Genomic DNA, 26,893 nt, shown 5'->3' with positions numbered 1-26,893 from the left:
TTTTTCTTTTGCACTGCAATGTAAATTGTCATTTTCGACACACTTAATGACGTCACCTTATAGCGCGCACGCACGCATGCATGCACGCACGCATGCACGCACGCATGCACGCATGCACGCACGCACGCACGCACTCACAAATACTGACAAAATACTACTGGCCCCAGGTTTGGCCTTCAGGCCCCTGCGCCTACCCCAGAGTACCCCCCTGTCTGTGTGCTATCATCTGAATAAGACATGAAATGCAGACAGGAAGAGTGGTGAGAGAATACAGTCAGACCACCCAAGGTTCACCTGACAGCTCTCACTCTCTGTCAACTAGATACATCTCACACTATCATGATGACCCCATTAGGGGTGCAACAGTTAATTGACATAATTGATTTAATCGATTATAAAGAACATGTAATATATTTTCATATATCTATTTATTTATTTATTTATTTATTAATATATTATTCATATATTTATTTATGTATTTATGTATTTATTGATACACACTCGATGAAGACCATGGTGTAAAAAAGAAAAGGTGTTGTGTTTGTTGATAGCATTTGTGTCGAGTTTTAGCACCCAACGTGTAGGCCTCTGTTCTCTCCTGTGGTGGGAAGGCCATTTGTGGTTATGAAATAAACAATGTTTGTTATGCTACAAAAAAATAAAATAAAAAAATAATCTAAATTAATATTATGCTTCTGGAAAAAAAAAATATATATATATATATATATATATATATATATATATATATATATATATATATATATTCTGATCACACAATTCAACTGCTGCATCAGTCTGCTGTTTTCACTCTTGCCTCCAGAATGGAGAAAACTCTATACTATAGCTACCTGTTCATATTACCCTTTATAATGTCAGGTTTGTAATGATTTATAGCCTACTCTTGGTTTTTGAGTAGTCAAAGTAAAAATTATCTAAACTCGACTGCCTTCAGTCAATTTCAGTTAAATTAAGGACTTAAATGGTTATTCGGCCCAACTGCTGAACTGTCGGGCTACATTATACATAGATCTTTTAAGGGAGAATAAGTGAGCTGCAGATAAATGGCCACAGTTTAGCAGCTACGTGTGTTCCATTTGAGAGGACCACATGTTAGCTAATGCTAACAATAGATAGTATCTTAACCACCTACCATATGCAAGTATAATTGGTGCTGTGTGGTAACACTAGCCAATATGACAGTGCACCTTTCCTGCTATCACATGACATGACAAAGTGTCTGCCTAGAAAATGTCTCTTGTTCAGAACATGCAGGAATAACTGGAAATGCAAATGTATGACTGCCCTATATGAAAAAACTATTTATTCTGTTTTGTTCAGAGTTTTGTTCATTTAGTTGAACTTTTTTTTGGTCAACATTTCACTATTTTGACCATTCATTTTTACATCTGTGAATGTATCCCTTTATTTTTTGGAACCAGCCTACAAATAGGTTTAATACATTAAGTTATAATAACAATTTGTTTCTGGTCATTTTGAGTTGCACAATCAACACTTGATGTGGTAAAAAGGTTAGCACATTGATTTGACATGACATTTTTATTGAAAAAAGAAAAAAAGCTTACACAAACATGGCATCTGTCAAAAGGATGAGACAAAGCCCCGGGGACCACATGTAATTCAGACAGGGCATTAGTCCGACATGCAGATGCATGTCGGACTATTGCATCTGCTCCCATGCTTGCGGTTATGGTTAGGTTAGGAGATGAGATGGGTTGTCATTTGTCGGACCAATGACTATAGTCTGAACAACGTACTGCACCCAAAGCTCCAGGAGCTTATTTCTGCAAGTGGTCCTTTGAGTGCAAATGTCTATTCTGGGTGCCACATGTTGGGGGGACTTTATTTAATTATGTCAAAATGGTTCACACATATTTTGAGATATAGACCTTTTATTTATCCCACTGTAGAAATCCAGCTGTCATAGCATTACAATGGTTATGAAAAAGTATACGTTGTTGTTGTCCCTGAACACACTGGCTACTTGTTACAATTCTGCACAACATGTGTCATTCTTAACACATGGTCGGTCACTGCAGTGACCAACCAACCACGCTCCCTCCCCATCATTATCACTGGCCCTTTTTGCAGACACACGCCAGTGTGTAACTGTACCCCTGCAGGAGGGAGGTGCAGGGTCACCTGATCCCCCCCACCCCCCCTCTTCAGAGTGGCAGCACTCACCTCCTCAGGTGTCCTTTTGTGTTGGAGCGCAGGTACAGCAGGAGAGCAGATAACACTGTGCACACTGGTCAGACGCAGAGAGAGAGAAAGCAGAGGGAGAAAGTCAAAGAGGTGTCAGAGGGTGGTAAAGAGGAGAGAAGACATGTCTACTCCGTGGAGGTGATGCAGTATACCTCAGAGCATGATAAAGAGGAACTATGACCAAAACAATCCACGAGGACTAAAGCTGGTTTTCCTTTTTGGACATCCGGTGGTCAAACCCAGGAATATAACAACAGACCAGGCCGGCACTCAACTCAGGGACTATCTGCCTCCCAGAATTCCTGGCTTTTCAGTTGTCCACCTTTCCACTGTTCACTATCCCTTCGCTTACTTGCACGTCCGCTTTAGATTTATCGTATCTGTCTCACCCGTCATATTTTCTTCCACCTGTCAGTCGATTCTGTCTACCCCCTCCTCTCTGCTGCTGGTGTTGCGGGCCCACACATGGCTGCTGTTCTGCGATGGGCCGACCGTTCTGACGGTGAGTGAGGGGAGTCATGGCCAAACCAGAGAGCGAAGTAAACCCTGAGACAGCTTCTGCTGATACCAACGCTGTCACCACTACTGCTGGGACCCCTGAACCCCCGGTAAGTAGATGGATGGATGGATGGATGGGTGGATGGGTGGACGGAAGGGCAGGTATTTAGATTGATGGATGGATGGATGGATGGACGGACAGACAGGTAGATGGATGGATAGGTAGATGGATGGACTAATCTGATTAGTCACAGTGCATTGATTCACTGGAAGTTAAACCCCTAGCTTGAATGTCATCTGATACAGGATAGTTTACATCTTGGTTTGATTAAGTAGTATCACTTAGGCAGAGTGAACGAGCCAGAAGCGTTTTTTAAAGCAATTTTACAATAGCGTGATGGATTCACAGAACCATTATCGATACTTTGATTAAGCTGAAAGGGCCGTCTCCCTGGGGAGTCACCACCATGTTGGCTTGTGGTGGACATTCCATCTTTGCCACAGACATGCAAAAAATGAGTATTACAAGAAACACATACTGTAGAGAGCCCTGAATGGCCATAACAGGTCTGTAACTCTGAGAGTGTACAAATGGAACCAAGGGAGTCCTTGCAAATAAAACATTTGAGAACCTATAGTACTAGAGGACTAGTTGGACTCCTAATATGCCATAGTGTCGTAGTAAATAAGTGGAACTGTTCCAAGTGGAACAATGGTGAGACCAGCTATGTTGTATGGTTTAGAGACAATTGCACTGAGGAAAAGACAGGAAGCAGAGCTGGAGATAGATAGAGAACAAAGGATAGAACGACTACAGTACATCAGAGGGACAGTGCATGTCAGATGTTTTGGAGATAAAGCCAGAGAGGCCAGACTGAGATGGTTTGGACACATACAGAGGAGGGATAGGACAGGGTGAGATGGAGGCAGATGATTCGCTGTGGCGACCCCTGAACGTACAGTTCTCTTGTATCATACCGTAGGCTGACTTGTATTATTTTCCACCACAGAGTAACCTCGCATCAGACTATCCAGCATAGCTATATCCACCTCAGTGGACAGTCAGGATGGGCAGTGTCGGTCGGCCAATCAGAGGCAGGCCATGTCTATACTCGGACGCAAAATAGATATACGCATTGATGACCCCTGGCACTCTCCCTCCAGGATGCTGAGGAAGAGGATTCAGAGCAGCCTGACCCCTCCAGGATAGAGGTGGTGTCAGTGACGGATGAGGATCTCCCCATCGTCGACACCCCTACCACCTTGAACGTCAGCCCGTTGGGAACCCCCGACCCTGACAGCCCTGGGCCCGAGGCAGAGGGCATCCAGTCTCCCAGAGAACCCAGCCCAGCCATGCCAATCACCAAGGTTCAGCCCTTTATGATTGGTGAGTGATGACATGTGCTTGATGAGTATAATGAATAAATACATGGTAACTTAGTACCCCCTTCTGTGTTTGTTGGGGGTATTTGTCACTGTGCATTTACACATTACACAGGAAATGTGTCCAGTACATTTTGTCCTAACTATTAGGATCAGTGATAAAGGTGCGTACCGTTTGCACTTATGTGTAAAATGGACTTTAATAATAACAGAAGCTGTGTTCTGTTGATTGAAGTATTATATATTTATTTTCAGATTTAGCTTCTATGACAATAAACCAACGACTTACAGTATTTAAACAGAATATATTCTAGATTATTCTTTACAATTCTTTTCTAAATTCATTCTAAGTGTAAAGCTACTACGTGTAAAGCTACTTGTCCACATGTCCTCAATGATTGGCCACTTGACCAAATATAATTGGTAGTAGATTTAAATGTTTTACAATTATATGTTGCGTAGTCACAACATATTACATTTAGCCTATGCTGTTGTAGAAATTTGTTGTCTAAATTATTTCTTCTTAGAGTAGAAAGTACACATTATGCAGTATGTCTCATTTCAAGTTTTCAATGGTTTTTGTGGTTAGTGTATGTTTATGTATGTGGTGTATGTTTTGCAATAATAATAATCAAATCTACAAAGTAACTATAAAGTATTCAAATAAATGTAGTGGAGTAAAAGCACCATAATACTATTTGCCTCTGAGATGTATATGGAGTAGAAGTAAAAGTGCTGGAAATAGGAAATTCTCAAGTAAAGTACAATTTACCTTTTTTGCCTTCAATTTTACAATTTGCCTCAAACTTGTATACCAGTAAGTAACTAGGCTACAGTACTTGTGGGACTAACTATTAGGGCATGTGAACACTGAATGTGGGACAGGGTCTCAATATGTGGGACGCCTGAAAAGTCTTGGAAATGAGGGACTGTCCCACACAAAGAGGGACATCTGGTCACCCTAGTGTGTGTGTGTGTGTGTGTGTGTGTGTGTGTGTGTGTGTGTGTGTGTGTGTGTGTGTGTGTGTGTGTGTGTGTGTGTGTGTGTGTGTGTGTGTGTGTGATCGGACCCTATAGCCTGCAAACCCTCCCGCTCGCTCAGATCAGTCAACGCAACGTTAATACAGAAGCTTGTCGTGTTGTGTCGTGTTGTGTGTTGTTGTGACAGAGAACGACCTCGAGCCCAATACGTGGAAGGTGAAGCTGCTGGCGCGCAGGGTGGAGCTGTTGATCGCCGTCTGCGTCCTTGCACTGCTCATCCTCATCCTCGGCATCGGACTGGGAGGTGAGCGAGAGTGAACATGTGGTGGAATAAAAGTAGGCCTACTCAAATGTTTTACTTGGGGCGTCCTGGTCTAGCGGTCACCGCCCAGGCACATGCCACATTTAAAGGTCTGGAATTCATCAAAATGTATGAAATACCAAACGTAAATTACTACTCTTTATGGAGAATTTCTCATTTCAAGTTTTCAAGTGTATACAAATCTTTTGAAAATAGCAGATCTACAAGCTCACAATGTGTAGCTATGAGACATTGTGATCTTGGAGATCAGCCAAAATGTACTGTATGTAGGGCTGAAGTGGGTAATGTATGTTTTGTAATAATAATCCAAATCTACAAAATTACCGTAGGCTATAGTAACTAAAGCTGTCAGATAAATGTAGTGGATTACAATATTAGGACATGAGATGTAGTGGAGTAGAAGTGAAACTATTGGAAATTGGAATTACTCAAGTAAAGTACAAATACCTCAAAATTGTACTTAAATACAGTACGTAAGTAACTGTACTTAGTTGCTTTCCACCACTGTTAATTCATAATGTACATTTAACCCCTTCTTAGAAATGTAGTGGGGGTACAATATTACAATACAATATTTATCTTTAAAATGTAGGTGAGTGAAAGTTCAAATATTATACAAATATTCCAGTAAAGTACAAAAAAAAACTTAAGTAGGCTACAGCACTCAAAATGCACTTTGTTACCGTCCAACACTGGAAATACGGGAGTCTTTGTGGGTCGCTTGCATCACACCGCGCCTGCCCCATACATATTTGATGGCGAACCTATCCCGTGTGGCCTGTGTTCATGGTGCAACGGGTGCTACTGCGTGGCTTCCTGGAAGCGGTGACTGTGCTGAACGAGGTGGCAGGGCAAACGGTGTTCCAGACGTGCTTTTTACACTTGATTAAGCGGATCAGAGTTTACATGGGGGATAAAATGGTTAGCGCCCGGCTGGGGAAGTGGCAATAATTGACACATTGTGAGCTTGTAGATCGGCTATTTTCAAATGGCCTGAAGTGGTTAATGTATGTTTTCTAATAATAATCCAAATCTACACAGTAACTAGTAACTAAAGTTTTAAGATAAATGTAGTGAAGTAGAAGTACAATATTTGGATCCTAGATGTAGTGGAGTATAGGCCTATAAGTAACATTATTGGAATTATAGGAAATAATCAGTAAAGTACAAATGCATAAAAGTTATAATTAAGTACAGTACTTAAGTAATTTTCCACCACTGCCGCTGGGACACAATATAAACAAACCTCCTAGAGTTACACTCTAGGAAAGAATTGGCTCAAGTCTTACCGTTGTACAGAACATAAGACCATTAAACCGCAACAATGGTTCTGCTGTATATTGAACCTTTTTAGGGCTCGTATGACGGAGTAGAAGAGATTTTTGAGTGGTACTATAGTCACTCCAATGAACAGCTATGTGTGTCTGTCCCTATGTTACTGTATGTCTGTCCGTGTTTATGTCCACTTGAGTACTGAAGTAACGCACCTAAGGTGTCACTGTTGAGTAGCCTAACACACACACACACACACACACACACACACACACACACACACACACACACACACACACACACACACACACACACACACACACATACACACATACACACACACACACAGCACCACTCAGTTCAGACGGGTCTCATTGTTTTATTTCACAAAAAATCACATGCCCTATTCAGTAATTAAGTAGGTGGTGAACCTGTGTGTGTGTGTGTGTGTGTGTGTGTGTGTGTGTGTGTGTGTGTGTGTGTGTGTGTGTGTGTGTGTGTGTGTGTGTGTGTGTGTGTGTGTGTGTGTGTGTGTGTGTGTGTGTGTGTGTGTGTGTGTGTGTCAGTGGGACTGAGCTGTATGGGGAAGTTCCGCTGTGGAACGTCTTCTCGTTGTATCAGCAGCTCAGCGCAGTGTGACGGAACGGAAGACTGTGAATTCGGCGAAGATGAACTCAGCTGTGGTGAGACTCCAACACACACAGACAGCCTTTTTCACCAGGGTTGAACCGGTTCTGTTCTTAGTCCATGAACCAAAGCCCCAAAATGGTCTCTATGCACACAGAATACTTCCTACTTCCGGGCCGCTTCCCTACTTCCTTCACAGGTGTTACCGATTATACTAGGCTCTGTTCCATTTTGTATGCAGTGATTCTCAAACTTTTTAATTTCAAGGACTCCCATAATTCTGACAGTGTACAAATGGAACCAAATTTGGTTCCATTTGTACACACTCAGGACCCCTTTTCCACCAGTTGGTTCCCAATGGGAACCGGTTCAGTTCTTTTTGGTTTTTAGTCAGAGCCAGAGCTCCAAAATTGGTGGGCAAACTATACCCTATATTAAATTGTTTATAGGATCAATACAAGTAAATTAATACATGATAACCCTTCCACAGTAGTACCTTTTTCATATTTTTGATTATTTTGGTTATGGTGATAACAATCTAATATAGGTATGGTTTTGCACACTCAATTCATAATTAATGTTTCAATTTTGGAGCTCTGGCTCATGGACTAAAAACCAAAAAGAACTGAACCGGTTCCCACTGGGAACCAACCGGTTGAAAAGGGGCCTCAGAGTTAAACACCCGTACGGGGCCATTTGGAACCCACTCAAGAACAGAACTAGCGTTGACTCCCATTGTAATAATGGAATGCGGAAGTGCTCATTCTATCTCAGTGGGATAGTTACAATGTTTGGAACTATAGCCTATAGCACACCGCTTTGCGGTGAGATCAAAGTGTGTCGCAACTATCTTCTTCTACGGCTCTGGTTGTCCTAATGTGAGCAAGCAAATAAGGACTTCAGAATATTTTTGCCAATGGGATTTTCAGATTGCTGTCTGTCTGTCTGTCTGTCTGTCTGTCTGTCTGTCTGTCTGTCTGTGTAGTGCGCCTGAGTGGGAAGAGGTCGGTGTTGCAGGTTCTGAGTGGAGGTGTGTGGAGGACAGTGTGTTCTGAGGACTGGAACAACGTCCTGGGCTATTCAGCCTGCAAACAGCTAGGCTACTCCAGGTACACACACTCAAGCTCTTTATCACTCACAACTCAAAACTAAAAAAAACAGTGTTTTTTTTGGGGGGGGGGGGGGGGGGGGGTTATCTCTTTATTTGTTCTAATGATTTGTTCAGAATTAACAAGTAGGATGAAGCAAAATGCTACGAGTGGCAGGAGTCTCTTCCTGGTTTTTAGACAGCTGGTTTTTAGACGCTGCAACTTGCCACGTGGACAAAGCGTTTCCGGTTTTGTGGCCAACGCGGCAAGGCAACTTAGTAAGTAAATTTAGAATTCCAGACTTTTACTTGTAATAGAGTGTTTCTACATTGCAGTATTCTACTTAAGTAAGACATGTCATTACTTTTTTTAATTTAATATGGCCATATTATGACAGTCTCATGATAACCAGTGTGGTTGCCGCAACGCAAGTCACACTTGCAAATGAACCAAGTTGGTACAACACATGGATCTCCATATGTGGAGCTGACTATCATCACCTGGATCTCCATATATGAAGATCACAACACTGACCTCATCAAACCCTGGATAGCCATACATGGTTTGACATACTGTACTAGATCTGCATATATATGGAGCCGGACAGCAACTCTACATCTGACCTCACTGACCCCAGATTAAGAGTTTAACTCCTGCTTCTCAACTGTGCTGTATTAGGAAGATCAGTTGTTTCAGCGTGACCTCGCCCTAATATTGCCGTTATTGAGGTTATTACCATCACTACTACTTTTAGGAACATGACCATTTCAGTATAATTAGGCCTATTTCCCTGTGTGTGTGTGTGTGTGTGTGTGTGTGTGTGTGTGTGTGTGTGTGTGTGTGTGTGTGTGTGTGACTGTGTGACTGTGTGACTGTGTGTGTGTGTGTGTGTGTGTGTGTGTGTGTGTGTGTGTGTGTGTGTGTGTGTGTGTGTGTGTGTGTGCGCATGCGTGCGTGCGTGCGTGCGTGCGTGCGTGCGTGCGTGCGTGCGTGCGTGCGTGCGTGCGTGCATGCGTGTGTCAGTTACGTAGAGTCGCGCTCCCTCTATCTGTCCTCAGTAGAACGGGACTTCCAGAGCAACCTGGTATCAATCAACCTGAGCCAGCACAGCAGCCAGATCATTAAGATCCATAACGCCACCAACCTCAGGTAACGTCACATCACACTCATCATCTCAACATTCCTTCTTTATTGTCTTCCATGGAGGAAATCTGCTTTCACAGTCTGTACACTGACCCGACGTCCCTATTCTGGGGGTATTTTCAAAGAAATTCAAATGATTTGAAAAGTAGCAAAACTAGCCGACCTGCAAAGACATGTGAGCTTGTAGAGCTGCTTTATTATTATTATTATTATTATTATTATTATTATTATTATTATTATTATTATTATTATTATTATTATTATTATTATTATTATTATTATTATTATGTCCAGACTATAAAGGCTAGCTGAGGGTGAAAATCTCCTCCCAAAGCAGGAATACTTGACTGCATTGATTAAAGCTCTCAGTTGCCATGACTGATTTCATGTCATTTGTTATTTTTAAGAGTAGGCTAAAGAATATAATGGGTGAAACTAGCAACAGAATAATTCTCTAACATATATTTACAACTACAATCCAGCAAAACCATGCTGGTAAACCAGACCAGCATAATTAACGACACCTTACTGGTGTACATGGTCTATGCTGGTCAATGAACTTTAGCTGATGGACCAGCATGTTAAAGCTGGTCCACCAGCTATTTATGCTGTACTACTAGCATGACTTAAGGGTAAATGAAGCATCTCTCTCCTCAGTAAAACACAGTGCAGCTCGGGGATGGTGACTACACTCAAATGTTTGGGTAAGTTAATTAGTTACTTTTATGTTTTATTTATTATTATTATTATTATTATTATTATTATTATTATTATTATTATTATTATTATTATTATTATTATTATTATTATTATTATTATTACTATTTTTTTTTTTTTTTTCCTTTTTCCTGTTGATAATTTTAATAATAAAATCATGTGGATCTTTGTTCCATTTCTTTCTTTCTTTATCATAAACATCATCAATCCTCATCTATTCCCTCAGATTGTGGCTCAAGGCCCATTTTCACTAGCCGCATTGTTGGAAGCCGCATTGTTGGAGGAAACATCTCCCAACCGGGCCAGTTTCCCTGGCAGGTCAGTCTCCATTTTCAGAGCGAGCATATTTGTGGCGGATCCATCATCGACTCACGCTGGATCGTCACTGCTGCACACTGTGTGTTTGGGTAAGTGTACTGTACCAGACACAAACCCACTGACTGTCCTGCTATGAAGCCTTTATCTCCATAGTGTTCATCACCACTTGGAAATGCTTCTAAACTAAAGCTATAACGAAAAATGTTAGTCGACTACCTTTTTTCACTAACAAAAACGACATAAAAACAAAATAAGAACTAAGCTATAGCCCATCCCTAACTCACAATGCATTGCGATGCGATCATGCGACGCATTGTGAGCTTGTAGATTGGCTATTTTCAAAAGATTTTTATACATTTGAAAACTTGAAATGAGACATTCTGCATGAATACTTTTGGTACTTTAGGTACATTTTCATGCCAATACTTTTGTTCAATAATTTACTTTTACTCAAGTACATTTGGAATTCTGCACTTTTACTTACTACTAAGTAGTTCTACATTGCAGTATTGATACTTTTACTTACATTTGAGTACTTTTTCCACCACTGGAGATGCTGTATGTCACTCACTGCATGTATTGCCATGGCCTCTCTTCAGGTTCACCAATCCCACTATGTGGGCAGTGCACGCAGGTATGACAGAGCAGCCGGTGAACGGTGCCCTGTCCCTGGCCGTGGACAAAATCATCTACCATGGCCAGTACAGACCCTTAGGAGTCGACTATGACATTGCACTGATGAGACTGGCCGAGCCACTCGATTTCAACGGTACGGGTCTTCTAACCTTTACTTCCCTAGTAAAGTTAATCAAGGCACACGTTTTTTGTTTTGTTTTTTGGAATAGGACGCCTCTCTCATCCACCTGAGAAAGTCCACTCAAAGTCCACTCAACCCCCTCTACTGTCGTGGTGGTGCCTTTTCAATGCCTCACTTCCATTTAGCTTTTGTGTTCTTTCTAATTTTCTGGTTCGCTGTCTCTCTGTCCATTTTTGCGTTTTAGTCCCAATTTCTGCTTTGTGAAGTGAGACATATTGCTCTCTCTCGCACGCACGAGCATGCATGCATGCATGCACGCACGCACGCACGCACGCACGCACGCACGCACGCACGCACGCACGCACGCACGCACGCACGCACGCACGCACACACACACACACACACACACACACACACACACACACACACACACACACACACACACACACACACACACACAACACACACACAAACACACAAACACATACATGCACACTCACTATCTGTCTCCCTTATACTCTAGGAACGATGTGTCTCTCAGGTTTCTGGGTCTCCTACAGAGAAGTGTCATTATGAGTATCAGCTATCTGAGGGTCAAGCGTGATATCTCTCTCTCTCTCACTCACTCACTCACTCACTCACTCACTCACTCACTCACACACACACACGTCACACACACACACACACACACACACACACACACACACACACACACACACACACACACACACACACACACACACACACACACACACACACACACACACACACACACACACACACACTAGAATGCTTCCAAAGGTCATGGACAGTGTATGCCATTTTCATTTTGGGTTAAACACTTGCTTTAAAATGGAGCTGATAATCAATGTGATAATCACCAGGTTGTTGTGTATTGTATATGCCAGGCACTCTGATGCTACTGGGGAAACGTGGTTCACGTGGTCGTGTTTTCGCAGGCCTTATAGAGCCGATCTGTCTGCCTAACTTTGGAGAGGAGTTTACGGAGGGGACATTGTGCTGGATCTCAGGCTGGGGCGCGACAGAGGATGAAGGTGAGGTGAATATCTAAGCAGTATCATCATATTGATACTGGCATCCCTGCATTGGCTCCCAATCACTTTTAGAATTGATTTTAAAATCATACTATTAACTTTTAAGTCCATCTCTGATCTGGCCCCATCCTACATATCTGACCTAAGCCCTATGTCCCACAGCGCAACTTAAGGTCCTCGGAAAAGGCCCTCTTGGTAGTCCCAGCTTCCAAGTTAAGAACATAAGGTGACCGGGCCTTTGCACTCAGAGCCCCACCTCTCTGGAATGCCCTCCCCCTCGAGATAAGACTTGCAGAATCCGTCCCCCGCTTCAAATCCCTAATTTTTATAAAGCTGCTTTTAACACCTAAACGTTTTTTAACATTCCCTATTGTTCTTATGTCCTATACTGCATTTCTGTACATTGCCTGTTCTTTATTTTTATTATTGTCAACTGTTGTTTATGGTGTGCACTGCATTTGTTCTGTAAAGCACTTTGTAACCTCGTTTTGAAAGGTGCTATATAAATAAAGGTTTATTATTATTATTATATTATAGCATAATATATATTCATATTTTCTTAACCACTTTTGTAGAGCTACTACTTTCACTATTTTTGTCATTTTCCTATAACAAAATACATACATAAATGGATGCACCTGGGACGTATCCTCAGTGATGTATCCCAAGGTCATCGGGGTTTCGGGTCTCGCAACATCATACCCCTCACTCAGGTGACCCAGCCGGGAGTGATCAAGTCCCGACTTACGTCCCAGTAGCTACACTCGATAAGTCCCATTAGGGAAAAACCAGGGCCACACAATCCATTCCTCCTGAACTACTCTGCCGGGACTGGGAGGTACCATTCTGGCACATGGAAGGACTAGGCTCTGTGGGTTGACACCTGTCCGGGCCCCTCCTACGTCTCACCAGGTCCACTCCTGCTCTCACCAGGTCAGGCCCTGTGCTTTGCACCAGACTCCCAGCACCAGGCACTTTATTCAGGAATGGTGGATTCTCAAGCCGCAACGGTTCCGCATTATCAAATATAAATAACAAACATATCAGACAGTCTACATTTCTCAAAAGGAAACGCATGTATTCAGTCCAGGGGTCATCAATATTTTTTTTCAGAGTATGTATGAGTATGCCACTTATTTACTACGATACTATGGCATATAAGGAGTCCAATTCTCAAATGATTTCTTTACAAGGACCCCCTTAACTCTCAGAGTTAACTTACAGACCTAATATGGTCATTCTTTATGTTTCTGGTAATATTATTGTCTCCACCAGGCCGAAGGCATGGGGAGAGAGTATGTTTTGCACTCCGTCCGTCCGTCCATGTGTGTGTGTGTGTGTGTGTGTGTGTGTGTGTGTGTGTGTGTGTGTGTGTGTGTGTGTGTGTGTGTGTGTGTGTGTGTGTGTGTGTGTATGTGTGTCCGTCCGTTCGTCCGTCCGTCCTTCCGTCTGTGAACAGCTAATCTCCGGCACCGTTAACTCGGTCGATGCCAAATTTTGCACACACTCCCTGGATGCCAACGATTAACCTCTGCCCCAACATTTCCAGAACGGCCTGTTATAGCGCCACCAGGAGGCCGCTTTGTGCAAAACAAGTTTTTGGACAGTACACCTACAGATTTTGTCCAAACATCACGCAAATTGGTACTCTCTAGAGCCATTCAATGAAACAGGTCTTTCATATTTCTCAGACTCCATCCTGATTGGCTAAGATTGGCTTCCAAAGTTGGCTTCCAAAGTTCGCAGGATTGCTCATTTTCAAACAAAATGCTGCAAATCATGAACACATTGTGTGATTTCTGTGAAATTGTGCACGCACATTCCCACTAGGCCGAGGAAGAAATGCCACGTGAACATTTTCAACTCAGCCTCATGGTGGGGCTATAACTGGCTGAAAAGTGTTTTACCTCTAACTGCACGGATCTGTGGATAAACACACACACACACACACATTTATATTGCTCCTAAACATTTTGCCAAACATCACACACACACTCCTATCCTCCTGTGCCTAGAAGGTCACTTTTTCTAGTTGTCTACTCATTATGTCCGTGGCAAAACATTTTGACGAAAATGTTCACCACAAGCCAGCGCAGCGATGGCCAATTCAGTCTGACCAGATGCCGGGATAAGCCTAAATGACCAGAGAGGGCGATATGAAAAACAGAGGGATGGATTTCACCCCATCCCACAAAGCACATTTAAACCTGTTTCCACTTAAGAGTGTTGGGAATTAATTCCAAGCTGTGGCTGTGTTCTTCTCCAGGTCCGTCAAGTGTGTCACTGCTATCGGCTCGCGTGCCTCTCATCTCCACTAAGGCCTGCAGCCAGCCAGAGGTTTACCAAGGCCTCATCTCCTCCTGGATGATCTGTGCTGGATTTCTGGAGGGAGGAACAGACTCCTGTAAGGTATGCTCTAATAGTCTAATCTCTCAAGAACAGATTCCGAGCGGCGCTACTGAATCTGTCAGCAGGGCCATTCAGAACGTGTATACATTGTTGATAGTGGGAATTAAAACATAGGCGCACCACAGGAAGTGGAGAGCTGAAGGCGGACCAAAAGGGCCAACATCCTGTTATCCACATTCTATGTGATTCAAATGATTCAAATGATTCCCGAGCGTGGCAAGGCTGCAGCTCACCGCTCCTTGGCTGCGGCTCACTGCTCCAAGAGATGGGTCAAATGCGGAGAACAAAGTTCACTGCGGTAACGTGTGTGACAAATCGTATGACTTTGACTATTGAGGCCTGCCCCAGAGGCAAATCCAAAGGAAACAAACAGCAGAGGGCGCTTTTTTCCCCTTATTTGCCGATGGGTTCCCAGATTGTGTATGCTCATACGTATTTCTATTATACTGATGCAATGGGCTATATGCACACACGCCATTTTGGAAAGAACTTGGGCCATTTCCCTACTGCCTCTTCCGATGATATTAATGAAGGCTCTGTTCCATTGTGGTCAAACAGAGTCAGCGTGCTGCTATTGTGCATGTTGGCTCACTGGAAACACTCTGCTACACCAGTGGGTCTCAAAGTGTGCTTGAGTGGGTTCCAAACAGAGCCTTAATTAATATTAACACCGGTAGCAGCCCGGAAGTAGGAAGAGTTATTCTGTGTGCATATAGCCATTAAAGCAGGTAGAAGTGATCTTTGTACCACATGACAGGCATCATGCTTTGAAATGTTTTGTAGTTTCTGAGTTATTGTGGGCTCGCCACAGCGAGCACACATTAGTTACTCTCAGTTTATATTTATTGTGGGCTCGCCACAGCGAGCACACACTAGTTACTCTCAGTTTATATTTATTATGTTTCTTCTTTATTCCAATTTCCGCCCTTTTTTTCGGTTTCTTACTACTTCCACATACTTTATGCTCTTTGAACTTTCATTGGTGAAAAAGTTGTTTTGAAAAAGTTTATACTTTTTAAAATATTTAACTTTATTTATAGTTTTTTCCTCCCATCCACAATGTATGGGATTTATCTCTAAATCAACCTCACTTTTACAGCCTCATTACTCTGGCATACTTTGTCGTAGAAACGTGATTTAAACTTTAGAAAGCTCACACGACTCTGGACTTTTTCGTGGTTCAAACCGTATTCGAATACGTTAAATGGTTTTTCCGAAATCGCAGTTCAATCGCAGGCCGTTTCGCCTAATTAGTGCCAACTTAGAGTGCGGGGCTTCTTAGACTAGAGTGCGGAGAACAGAAAATCTTTCCTTGAAAATGTACCAAACAAATTGTCGTCCCGGCCACAATATTCATTTTACACGCATGTTCTTTGGTCATTTTGTAGCCACACATGTCCTCTTTCACACAATGTGACCACCAAAGAGACATACAGAATGTGAACTACGGCCTTTTAAGTGACACAAATACAGTCAAGCTGCTCATTGACCTCCATTGTAAAATTCTTACGAGGAAATTATCGCGATGACAATTCTTAACTCGCTCTTATAACCACATTTTCGATCGTACCAACACCACAATCGCACATGGTGTACCTCAATATCTCAAGCCACTCACAGCGAAAAAAATATTTGCATTCGACTTTTACTTTTTGCGATAGAGCAATTTGTTCGGGCATAGTTTCCCCCCATTCAGGACCATTGTAAAATAGAAGACCTTCAAGTTGCGCGCCACTCATAGTGCTGGCAGTCTTTTACACTTCCACAGCTGAGACATATAAGGGCTTAATTACAGGGCTGAAATTAAAGTTACAAGATCTCAATGAGTTGCTCTGCGATACCTTGTGGGCTTGTAGGTCTGCTATTTGTGCAATTGGATGGCCTTTACACAGCTCTCGCAAGAGCACGCACGCACGCACACACACACCCTGTCTTCCTATTGGCTGGCCTTTACACAGCTATCGCAAGCGCACGCACGCACGCACGCACGCACGCACACACACACGCACACACGTTTATAAAAAAAATACTTTCAGGAAAAAGAAAAAAAAAAATCAAAGAAATTAATAAAAAAAAAAGAAATAAAAAAATTGAAAAAATTGAAAAAAATTAAATAAAATAAAAACGTTTAAAAATTAAAAACTAACTTTTTTTTTTAAACTTAAAAAGAAAAAACTTTTAATAAAGAACTTAATATATATATTTTTTTACATTTAAAGAAAAATCTTAGACCATTATCAATAATCATTGTGTTTATGCTTTTAAAGATAGGCCTATATGCTATTTGAACCTTCTTTTTACATGTAAAAGTATGCTATTTCTGTTAAGCTCATGAATGCTTTTATATGTATACTCCATTGGATTTACTCTTTTTTTTCTTTTTCTTTTTTACCTTTTCTTAATTCATCAAGAATACATTGTAAAGCATTATTCATACATTACAAATCATTAGTAGACAGTAATACTTTACTTACTTTATTCTGCCACTTTTTGGGCATCGTACTACTTCCACATACTTTATTCCGCTTTATGCAGTTATTTATGCTTATTCTTTTTACCAATTTTTATACATTCTTTTTTAAACTTTTCCTTCAGCTTTAATACATTTTCTACATTTGGCATGCTACTAGTCCTATACATACTTACACCTAGCAACCCCATTCTAGCCTACTTAGGTTCATCTTACGGTGGACATGTTTGCCTGAAAAGGAATCTTTTAAATGTTTCATAGTTTTAGAAATATAGTGCTTTCAAATTTGAGACATTTAACATGGGGCTCAATGGCAGCTCTATAGGCACGTCAAAAGTCACTTTCACCTAGAAACTCCATTCACACTTTTTATTATTCAGCTTACCGTGGAGACACATGCTGGAACTTATTTTTATTTTTATGTTTTGTAGTTTATGAGTTATTTAACTTAAACGCCCAATGCATTCTCTATGGCAATAGCACAAAATTTGGCATGCTACTAGTCCTACATACTTACCTAGCAACCCCATTCTAGCCTACTTAGGTTCATCTTACGGTGGACATGTTTGCCTGAAAAGGAATATTTGAAATGTTTCATAGTTTTAGAAATATAGTGCTTTCAAATTTGAGACATTTATCATGGGGCTCAATGGCAGCTCTATAGGCACGTCAAAAGTCACTTTCACCTAGAAACTCCATTCACACTTTTTATTATTCAGCTTACTGTGGAGACACATGCTGGAACTTTTTTTGATTTTTATGTTTTGTAGTTTATGAGTTATTTAACTTAAACGCCCAATGCATTCTCTATGGCAATAGCACAAAATTTGGCATGCTACTAGTCCTACATACTTACCTAGCAACCCCATTCTAGCCTACTTAGGTTCATCTTACGGTGGACATGTTTGCCTGAAAAGGAATCTTTGAAATGTTTCATAGTTTTAGAAATATAGTGCTTTCAAATTTGAGACATTTAACATGGGGCTCAATGGCAGCTCTATAGGCACGTCAAAAGTCACTTTCACCTAGAAACTCCATTCACACTTTTTATTATTCAGCTTACTGTGGAGACACATGCTGGAACTTTTTTTTATTTTTATGTTTTGTAGTTTATGAGTTATTTAACTTAAACGCCCAATGCATTCTCTATGGCAATAGCACAAAATTTGGCATGCTACTAGTCCTACATACTTACCTAGCAACCCCATTCTAGCCTACTTAGGTTCATCTTACGGTGGACATGTTTGCCTGAAAAGGAATCTTTGAAATGTTTCATAGTTTTAGAAATATAGTGCTTTCAAATTTACAATGGGGCTCAATGGCAAAAATGATGAAAAACGGCGTGCCATAGTATGCCGTACGATATGGTCCAAAATGATGAAAAACTAGGTTAATTTTTTTTTCGAACAACGATGGGCTATAACCCATCGTTTTTTTATTTTTTCAAATCCTCAAAAATGTTGAAAAACGGCGTGCTATAGTATGCCGTACGATATGGGCTATAGCCCATGGTCCAAAATGAGGAAAAACGAGGAAAAATAAATAAATTCAAAATTCAAAAAACGATGGGCTATAACCCATCGTTTTTTTTTTTTTTTCGTTTTTTTTTCAAATCCTCAAAAATGATGAAAAACGGCGTGCTATAGTATGCCGTACGATATGGGCTATAGCCCATGGTCCAAAATGATGAAAAACGAGGATAAAAAAAAAATCAAAATTCAAAAAACGATGGGCTATAACCCATCGTTTTTTGTTTTTTTTTCATTTTCTTCAAATCCTCAAAAATGATGAAAAACGGCGTGCTATAGTATGCCGTACGATATGGGCTATAGCCCATGGTCCAATATGATGAAAAACGAGGATAAAAAAAAAATCAAAAATTAAAAAAACGATGGGCTATAACCCATCGTTTTTTAAATTTAATTATTTTTTTCGAATCCTCAAAAATGATGAAAAACGGCGTGCTATAGTATGCCGTACGATATGGGCTATAGCCCATGGTCCAAAATGATGAAAAACGAGGATATTATTTTTTTCAAAAATTAAAAAAAACAATGGGCTATAACCCATCGTTTTTTTTATTTTTTTATTTTTTTCAAATCCTCAAAAATGATGAAAAACGGCGTGCTACAGTATAGTATGCCGTACGATATGGGCTATAGCCCATATCCTCGCGGTGTATAGCGGTGTATGAGAATGGGTGTTGCGGAGGATGAGAGCATTCCTCTCATCCTCCGCAACACAATGCATTCTTTATGGCAATAGCACAAACTTTGGCATGCTACTAGTCCTACATACTTACACCTAGCAACCCCATTCTAGCCTACTTAGGTTCATCTTACGGTGGACATGTTTGCCTGAAAAGGAATCTTTGAAATGTTTCATAGTTTTAGAAATATAGTGCTTTCAAATTTGAGACATTTAACATGGGGCTCAATGGCAGCTCTATAGGCACGTCAAAAGTCGCTTTCACCTAGAAACTCCATTCACACTTTTTATTATTCAGCTTACTGTGGAGACACATGCTGGAACTTTTTTTATTTTTATGTTTTGTAGTTTATGAGTTATTTAACTTAAACGCCCAATGCATTCTCTATGGCAATAGCACAAAATTTGGCATGCTACTAGTCCTACATACTTACCTAGCAACAGTGTTGGGCAAGTTACTTTGAAAGCGTAGCTTGTAAAGCTACAAGTAGCTCACCATGGCAGTAGCTTGATCAAGCTACATAGCTACCCCTGGAGAGATGTAGCTTGTAAAGCTACAGCTACTTGGAAAAAGTAGCTCAAAGTAGCTCAGCTACTTTTTATTTTTCAGTGTTAAATTGAGAATGTACATGCGGGAGACCCCTCCTCCCCTCTGGGAGACCCCTCCCCTCTGGGAGACCCCTCCTCCCCTCTGGGAGACCCCTCCCACCCTGCTCCCCTCGGGGAGACCCCTCCTCCCCCTGCTCCCCTCTGGGATTCCCCTCCCACCCTGCTCCCCTCTGGGAGACCCCTCCTCCCCCTGCTCTCCTCTGGGAGACCCCCCCACCCTGCTCCCCTCTGGGAGACCCCCCCACCCTGCTCCCCTCTGGGAGACCCCTCCTCCCCCTGCTCCCCTCTGGGAGACCCCCCCACCCTGCTCCCCTCTGGGAGACCCCTCCCCCCCCTGCTCCCCTCTGGGAGACCCCCCCACCCTGCTCCCCTCTGGGAGACCCCCCCACCCTGCTCCCCTCTGGGAGACCCCTCCTCCCCCTGCTCCCCTCTGGGAGACCCCCCCACCCTGCTCCCCTCTGGGAGACCCCCCCACCCTGCTCCCCTCTGGGAGACCCCCCCACCCTGCTCCCCTCTGGGAGACCCCTCCTCCCCCTGCTCCCCTCTGGGAGACCCCCCCACCCTGCTCCCCTCTGGGAGACCCCTCCTCCCCCTGCTCCCCTCTGGGAGACCCCCCCACCCTGCTCCCCTCTGGGAGACCCCTCCTCCCCCTGCTCCCCTCTGGGAGACCCCTCCTCCCCCTGCTCCCCTCTGGGAGACCCCTCCTCCCCTCTAGGAGACCCCTGCTCCCCCCTGGGAGACCCCTCCCACCCTGTGATACCAGGGCCAATCAGAGGCCAATTAGAGGCAGCTGTCAAGTGCTGATATGCCCTCAAAGCAATCAGAAAAAGGAACAGTCCTTGATTTTTCAAAGGGGGTTCTAGTACAAGAATTAACACAGCAACCAATGGTCAAAATTAATATATTTCTTTCATGTTATTGCCCAAAATTGTAGCTTGTAACTTGAGTAGCTAAGCTACAAAAAATGACCCAAAAGGTAGCTGAGCTACTTGACGAGGTACACAAATATGAATGTAGCTAAAATACCACAAGCTACAGCAAAATGTAGCTCAGCTACGTAGCTCAGCTACATGTAGCTTAATACTCCCCAACACTGCCTAGCAACCCCATTCTAGCCTACTTAGGTTCATCTTACGGTGGACATGTTTGCCTGAAAAGGAATCTTTGAAATGTTTCATAGTTTTAGAAATATAGTGCTTTCAAATTTGAGACATTTAACATGGGGCTCAATGGCAGCTCTATAGGCACGTCAAAAGTCACTTTCACCTAGAAACTCCATTCACACTTTTTATTATTCAGCTTACTGTGGAGACACATGCTGGAACTTTTTTTTATTTTTATGTTTTGTAGTTTATGAGTTATTTAACTTAAACGCCCAATGCATTCTCTATGGCAATAGCACAAAATTTGGCATGCTACTAGTCCTACATACTTACCTAGCAACCCCATTCTAGCCTACTTAGGTTCATCTTACGGTGGACATGTTTGCCTGAAAAGGAATCTTTGAAATGTTTCATAGTTTTAGAAATATAGTGCTTTCAAATTTACAATGGGGCTCAATGGCAAAAATGATGAAAAACGGCGTGCCATAGTATGCCGTACGATATGGTCCAAAATGATGAAAAACTAGGTTAATTATTCAGCTTACTGTGGAGACACATGCTGGAACTTTTTTTTATTTTTATGTTTTGTAGTTTATGAGTTATTTAACTTAAACGCCCAATGCATTCTCTATGGCAATAGCACAAAATTTGGCATGCTACTAGTCCTACATACTTACACCTAGCAACCCCATTCTAGCCTACTTAGGTTCATCTTACGGTGGACATGTTTGCCTGAAAAGGAATCTTTGAAATGTTTCATAGTTTTAGAAATATAGTGCTTTCAAATTTGAGACATTTAACATGGGGCTCAATGGCAGCTCTATAGGCACGTCAAAAGTCACTTTCACCTAGAAACTCCATTCACACTTTTTATTATTCAGCTTACTGTGGAGACACATGCTGGAACTTTTTTTTATTTTTATGTTTTGTAGTTTATGAGTTATTTAACTTAAACGCCCAATGCATTCTCTATGGCAATAGCACAAAATCTGGCATGCTACTAGTCCTACATACTTACACCTAGCAACCCCATTCTAGCCTACTTAGGTTCATCTTACGGTGGACATGTTTGCCTGAAAAGGAATCTTTGAAATGTTTCATAGTTTTAGAAATATAGTGCTTTAAAATTTGAGACATTTAACATGGGGCTCAATGGCAGCTCTATAGGCACGTCAAAAGTCACTTTCACCTAGAAACTCCATTCACACTTTTTATTATTCAGCTTACTGTGGAGACACATGCTGGAACTTTTTTTGATTTTTATGTTTTGTAGTTTATGAGTTATTTAACTTAAACGCCCAATGCATTCTCTATGGCAATAGCACAACATTTGGCATGCTACTAGTCCTACATACTTACACCTAGCAACCCCATTCTAGCCTACTTAGGTTCATCTTACGGTGGACATGTTTGCCTGAAAAGGAATCTTTGAAATGTTTCATAGTTTTAGAAATATAGTGCTTTCAAATTTGAGACATTTAACATGGGGCTCAATGGCAGCTCTATAGGCACGTCAAAAGTCACTTTCACCTAGAAACTCCATTCACACTTTTTATTATTCAGCTTACTGTGGAGACACATGCTGGAACTTTTTTTTATTTTTATGTTTTGTAGTTTATGAGTTATTTAACTTAAACGCCCAATGCATTCTCTATGGCAATAGCACAAAATTTGGCATGCTACTAGTCCTACATACTTACACCTAGCAACCCCATTCTAGCCTACTTAGGTTCATCTTACGGTGGACATGTTTGCCTGAAAAGGAATCTTTTAAATGTTTCATAGTTTTAGAAATATAGTGCTTTAAAATTTGAGACATTTAACATGGGGCTCAATGGCAGCTCTATAGGCACGTCAAAAGTCACTTTCACCTAGAAACTCCATTCACACTTTTTATTATTCAGCTTACTGTGGAGACACATGCTGGAACTTTTTTTTATTTTTATGTTTTGTAGTTTATGAGTTATTTAACTTAAACGCCCAATGCATTCTCTATGGCAATAGCACAAAATTTGGCATGCTACTAGTCCTACATACTTACACCTAGCAACCCCATTCTAGCCTACTTAGGTTCATCTTACGGTGGACATGTTTGCCTGAAAAGGAATCTTTGAAATGTTTCATAGTTTTAGAAATATAGTGCTTTCAAATTTGAGACATTTAACATGGGGCTCAATGGCAGCTCTATAGGCACGTCAAAAGTCACTTTCACCTAGAAACTCCATTCACACTTTTTATTATTCAGCTTACTGTGGAGACACATGCTGGAACTTTTTTTTATTTTTATGTTTTGTAGTTTATGAGTTATTTAACTTAAACGCCCAATGCATTCTCTATGGCAATAGCACAACATTTGGCATGCTACTAGTCCTACATACTTACACCTAGCAACCCCATTCTAGCCTACTTAGGTTCATCTTACGGTGGACATGTTTGCCTGAAAAGGAATCTTTGAAATGTTTCATAGTTTTAGAAATATAGTGCTTTCAAATTTGAGACATTTAACATGGGGCTCAATGGCAGCTCTATAGGCACGTCAAAAGTCACTTTCACCTAGAAACTCCATTCACACTTTTTATTATTCAGCTTACTGTGGAGACACATGCTGGAACTTTTTTTTATTTTTATGTTTTGTAGTTTATGAGTTATTTAACTTAAACGCCCAATGCATTCTCTATGGCAATAGCACAAAATTTGGCATGCTACTAGTCCTACATACTTACACCTAGCAACCCCATTCTAGCCTACTTAGGTTCATCTTACGGTGGACATGTTTGCCTGAAAAGGAATCTTTTAAATGTTTCATAGTTTTAGAAATATAGTGCTTTAAAATTTGAGACATTTAACATGGGGCTCAATGGCAGCTCTATAGGCACGTCAAAAGTCACTTTCACCTAGAAACTCCATTCACACTTTTTATTATTCAGCTTACTGTGGAGACACATGCTGGAACTTTTTTTTATTTTTATGTTTTGTAGTTTATGAGTTATTTAACTTAAACGCCCAATGCATTCTCTATGGCAATAGCACAAAATTTGGCATGCTACTAGTCCTACATACTTACACCTAGCAACCCCATTCTAGCCTACTTAGGTTCATCTTACGGTGGACATGTTTGCCTGAAAAGGAATCTTTGAAATGTTTCATAGTTTTAGAAATATAGTGCTTTCAAATTTGAGACATTTAACATGGGGCTCAATGGCAGCTCTATAGGCACGTCAAAAGTCACTTTCACCTAGAAACTCCATTCACACTTTTTATTATTCAGCTTACTGTGGAGACACATGCTGGAACTTTTTTTTATTTTTATGTTTTGTAGTTTATGAGTTATTTAACTTAAACGCCCAATGCATTCTCTATGGCAATAGCACAACATTTGGCATGCTACTAGTCCTACATACTTACACCTAGCAACCCCATTCTAGCCTACTTAGGTTCATCTTACGGTGGACATGTTTGCCTGAAAAGGAATCTTTGAAATGTTTCATAGTTTTAGAAATATAGTGCTTTCAAATTTGAGACATTTAACATGGGGCTCAATGGCAGCTCTATAGGCACGTCAAAAGTCACTTTCACCTAGAAACTCCATTCACACTTTTTATTATTCAGCTTACTGTGGAGACACATGCTGGAACTTTTTTTTATTTTTATGTTTTGTAGTTTATGAGTTATTTAACTTAAACGCCCAATGCATTCTCTATGGCAATAGCACAAAATTTGGCATGCTACTAGTCCTACATACTTACACCTAGCAACCCCATTCTAGCCTACTTAGGTTCATCTTACGGTGGACATGTTTGCCTGAAAAGGAATCTTTTAAATGTTTCATAGTTTTAGAAATATAGTGCTTTAAAATTTGAGACATTTAACATGGGGCTCAATGGCAGCTCTATAGGCACGTCAAAAGTCACTTTCACCTAGAAACTCCATTCACACTTTTTATTATTCAGCTTACTGTGGAGACACATGCTGGAACTTTTTTTTATTTTTATGTTTTGTAGTTTATGAGTTATTTAACTTAAACGCCCAATGCATTCTCTATGGCAATAGCACAAAATTTGGCATGCTACTAGTCCTACATACTTACACCTAGCAACCCCATTCTAGCCTACTTAGGTTCATCTTACGGTGGACATGTTTGCCTGAAAAGGAATCTTTGAAATGTTTCATAGTTTTAGAAATATAGTGCTTTCAAATTTGAGACATTTAACATGGGGCTCAATGGCAGCTCTATAGGCACGTCAAAAGTCACTTTCACCTAGAAACTCCATTCACACTTTTTATTATTCAGCTTACTGTGGAGACACATGCTGGAACTTTTTTTTATTTTTATGTTTTGTAGTTTATGAGTTATTTAACTTAAACGCCCAATGCATTCTCTATGGCAATAGCACAACATTTGGCATGCTACTAGTCCTACATACTTACACCTAGCAACCCCATTCTAGCCTACTTAGGTTCATCTTACGGTGGACATGTTTGCCTGAAAAGGAATCTTTGAAATGTTTCATAGTTTTAGAAATATAGTGCTTTCAAATTTGAGACATTTAACATGGGGCTCAATGGCAGCTCTATAGGCACGTCAAAAGTCACTTTCACCTAGAAACTCCATTCACACTTTTTATTATTCAGCTTACTGTGGAGACACATGCTGGAACTTTTTTTTATTTTTATGTTTTGTAGTTTATGAGTTATTTAACTTAAACGCCCAATGCATTCTCTATGGCAATAGCACAAAATTTGGCATGCTACTAGTCCTACATACTTACACCTAGCAACCCCATTCTAGCCTACTTAGGTTCATCTTACGGTGGACATGTTTGCCTGAAAAGGAATCTTTTAAATGTTTCATAGTTTTAGAAATATAGTGCTTTAAAATTTGAGACATTTAACATGGGGCTCAATGGCAGCTCTATAGGCACGTCAAAAGTCACTTTCACCTAGAAACTCCATTCACACTTTTTATTATTCAGCTTACTGTGGAGACACATGCTGGAACTTTTTTTTATTTTTATGTTTTGTAGTTTATGAGTTATTTAACTTAAACGCCCAATGCATTCTCTATGGCAATAGCACAAAATTTGGCATGCTACTAGTCCTACATACTTACACCTAGCAACCCCATTCTAGCCTACTTAGGTTCATCTTACGGTGGACATGTTTGCCTGAAAAGGAATCTTTGAAATGTTTCATAGTTTTAGAAATATAGTGCTTTCAAATTTGAGACATTTAACATGGGGCTCAATGGCAGCTCTATAGGCACGTCAAAAGTCACTTTCACCTAGAAACTCCATTCACACTTTTTATTATTCAGCTTACTGTGGAGACACATGCTGGAACTTTTTTTTATTTTTATGTTTTGTAGTTTATGAGTTATTTAACTTAAACGCCCAATGCATTCTCTATGGCAATAGCACAAAATTTGGCATGCTACTAGTCCTACATACTTACACCTAGCAACCCCATTCTAGCCTACTTAGGTTCATCTTACGGTGGACATGTTTGCCTGAAAAGGAATCTTTGAAATGTTTCATAGTTTTAGAAATATAGTGCTTTCAAATTTGAGACATTTATAATGGGGCTCAATGGCAGCTCTATGGCAATAGCACAAACTTTGGCATGCTATTAGTCCTACATACGGTGGGGCATGATGGCTACAGGGCCTGACATCCCTGTGACAGGGCCTGTCACGGTCAGTATCAATACAACA

The 26,893-nt window shown here is 41.0% G+C and overlaps 1 protein-coding gene across 1 annotated transcript in view; it reads left to right on the top strand.

Annotated features, from left to right (window-relative positions):
* Positions 1 to 1,589: 1,589 nt before the first annotated feature.
* Positions 1,590 to 26,893, top strand: part of tmprss3a (transmembrane serine protease 3a) — a gene marked incomplete at both ends in the record, with an annotated part of 27,697 nt that continues 2,393 nt past the window's right edge. Inside the window, 11 exons of the mRNA XM_083776753.1 lie at positions 1,590 to 1,633; positions 2,142 to 2,361; positions 2,639 to 2,725; positions 3,886 to 4,108; positions 5,273 to 5,389; positions 7,246 to 7,362; positions 8,292 to 8,415; positions 10,509 to 10,661; positions 11,172 to 11,341; positions 12,289 to 12,384; positions 14,651 to 14,793. Of these exons, the coding sequence (XP_083632879.1) occupies positions 1,590 to 1,633; positions 2,142 to 2,361; positions 2,639 to 2,725; positions 3,886 to 4,108; positions 5,273 to 5,389; positions 7,246 to 7,362; positions 8,292 to 8,415; positions 10,509 to 10,661; positions 11,172 to 11,341; positions 12,289 to 12,384; positions 14,651 to 14,793 (1,494 nt within the window). The remainder of the gene's footprint in view (positions 1,634 to 2,141; positions 2,362 to 2,638; positions 2,726 to 3,885; positions 4,109 to 5,272; positions 5,390 to 7,245; positions 7,363 to 8,291; positions 8,416 to 10,508; positions 10,662 to 11,171; positions 11,342 to 12,288; positions 12,385 to 14,650; positions 14,794 to 26,893) is intronic.

This window comes from Protomyctophum parallelum, assembly GCF_964188405.1.
Source record: "Protomyctophum parallelum genome assembly, chromosome: 11".
NCBI classification, from domain to species: domain Eukaryota; kingdom Metazoa; phylum Chordata; class Actinopteri; order Myctophiformes; family Myctophidae; genus Protomyctophum; species Protomyctophum parallelum.
The sequence above is the reverse complement of the archived record's forward strand: the minus strand, read 5'-3'. Positions and strand labels throughout refer to the sequence as shown.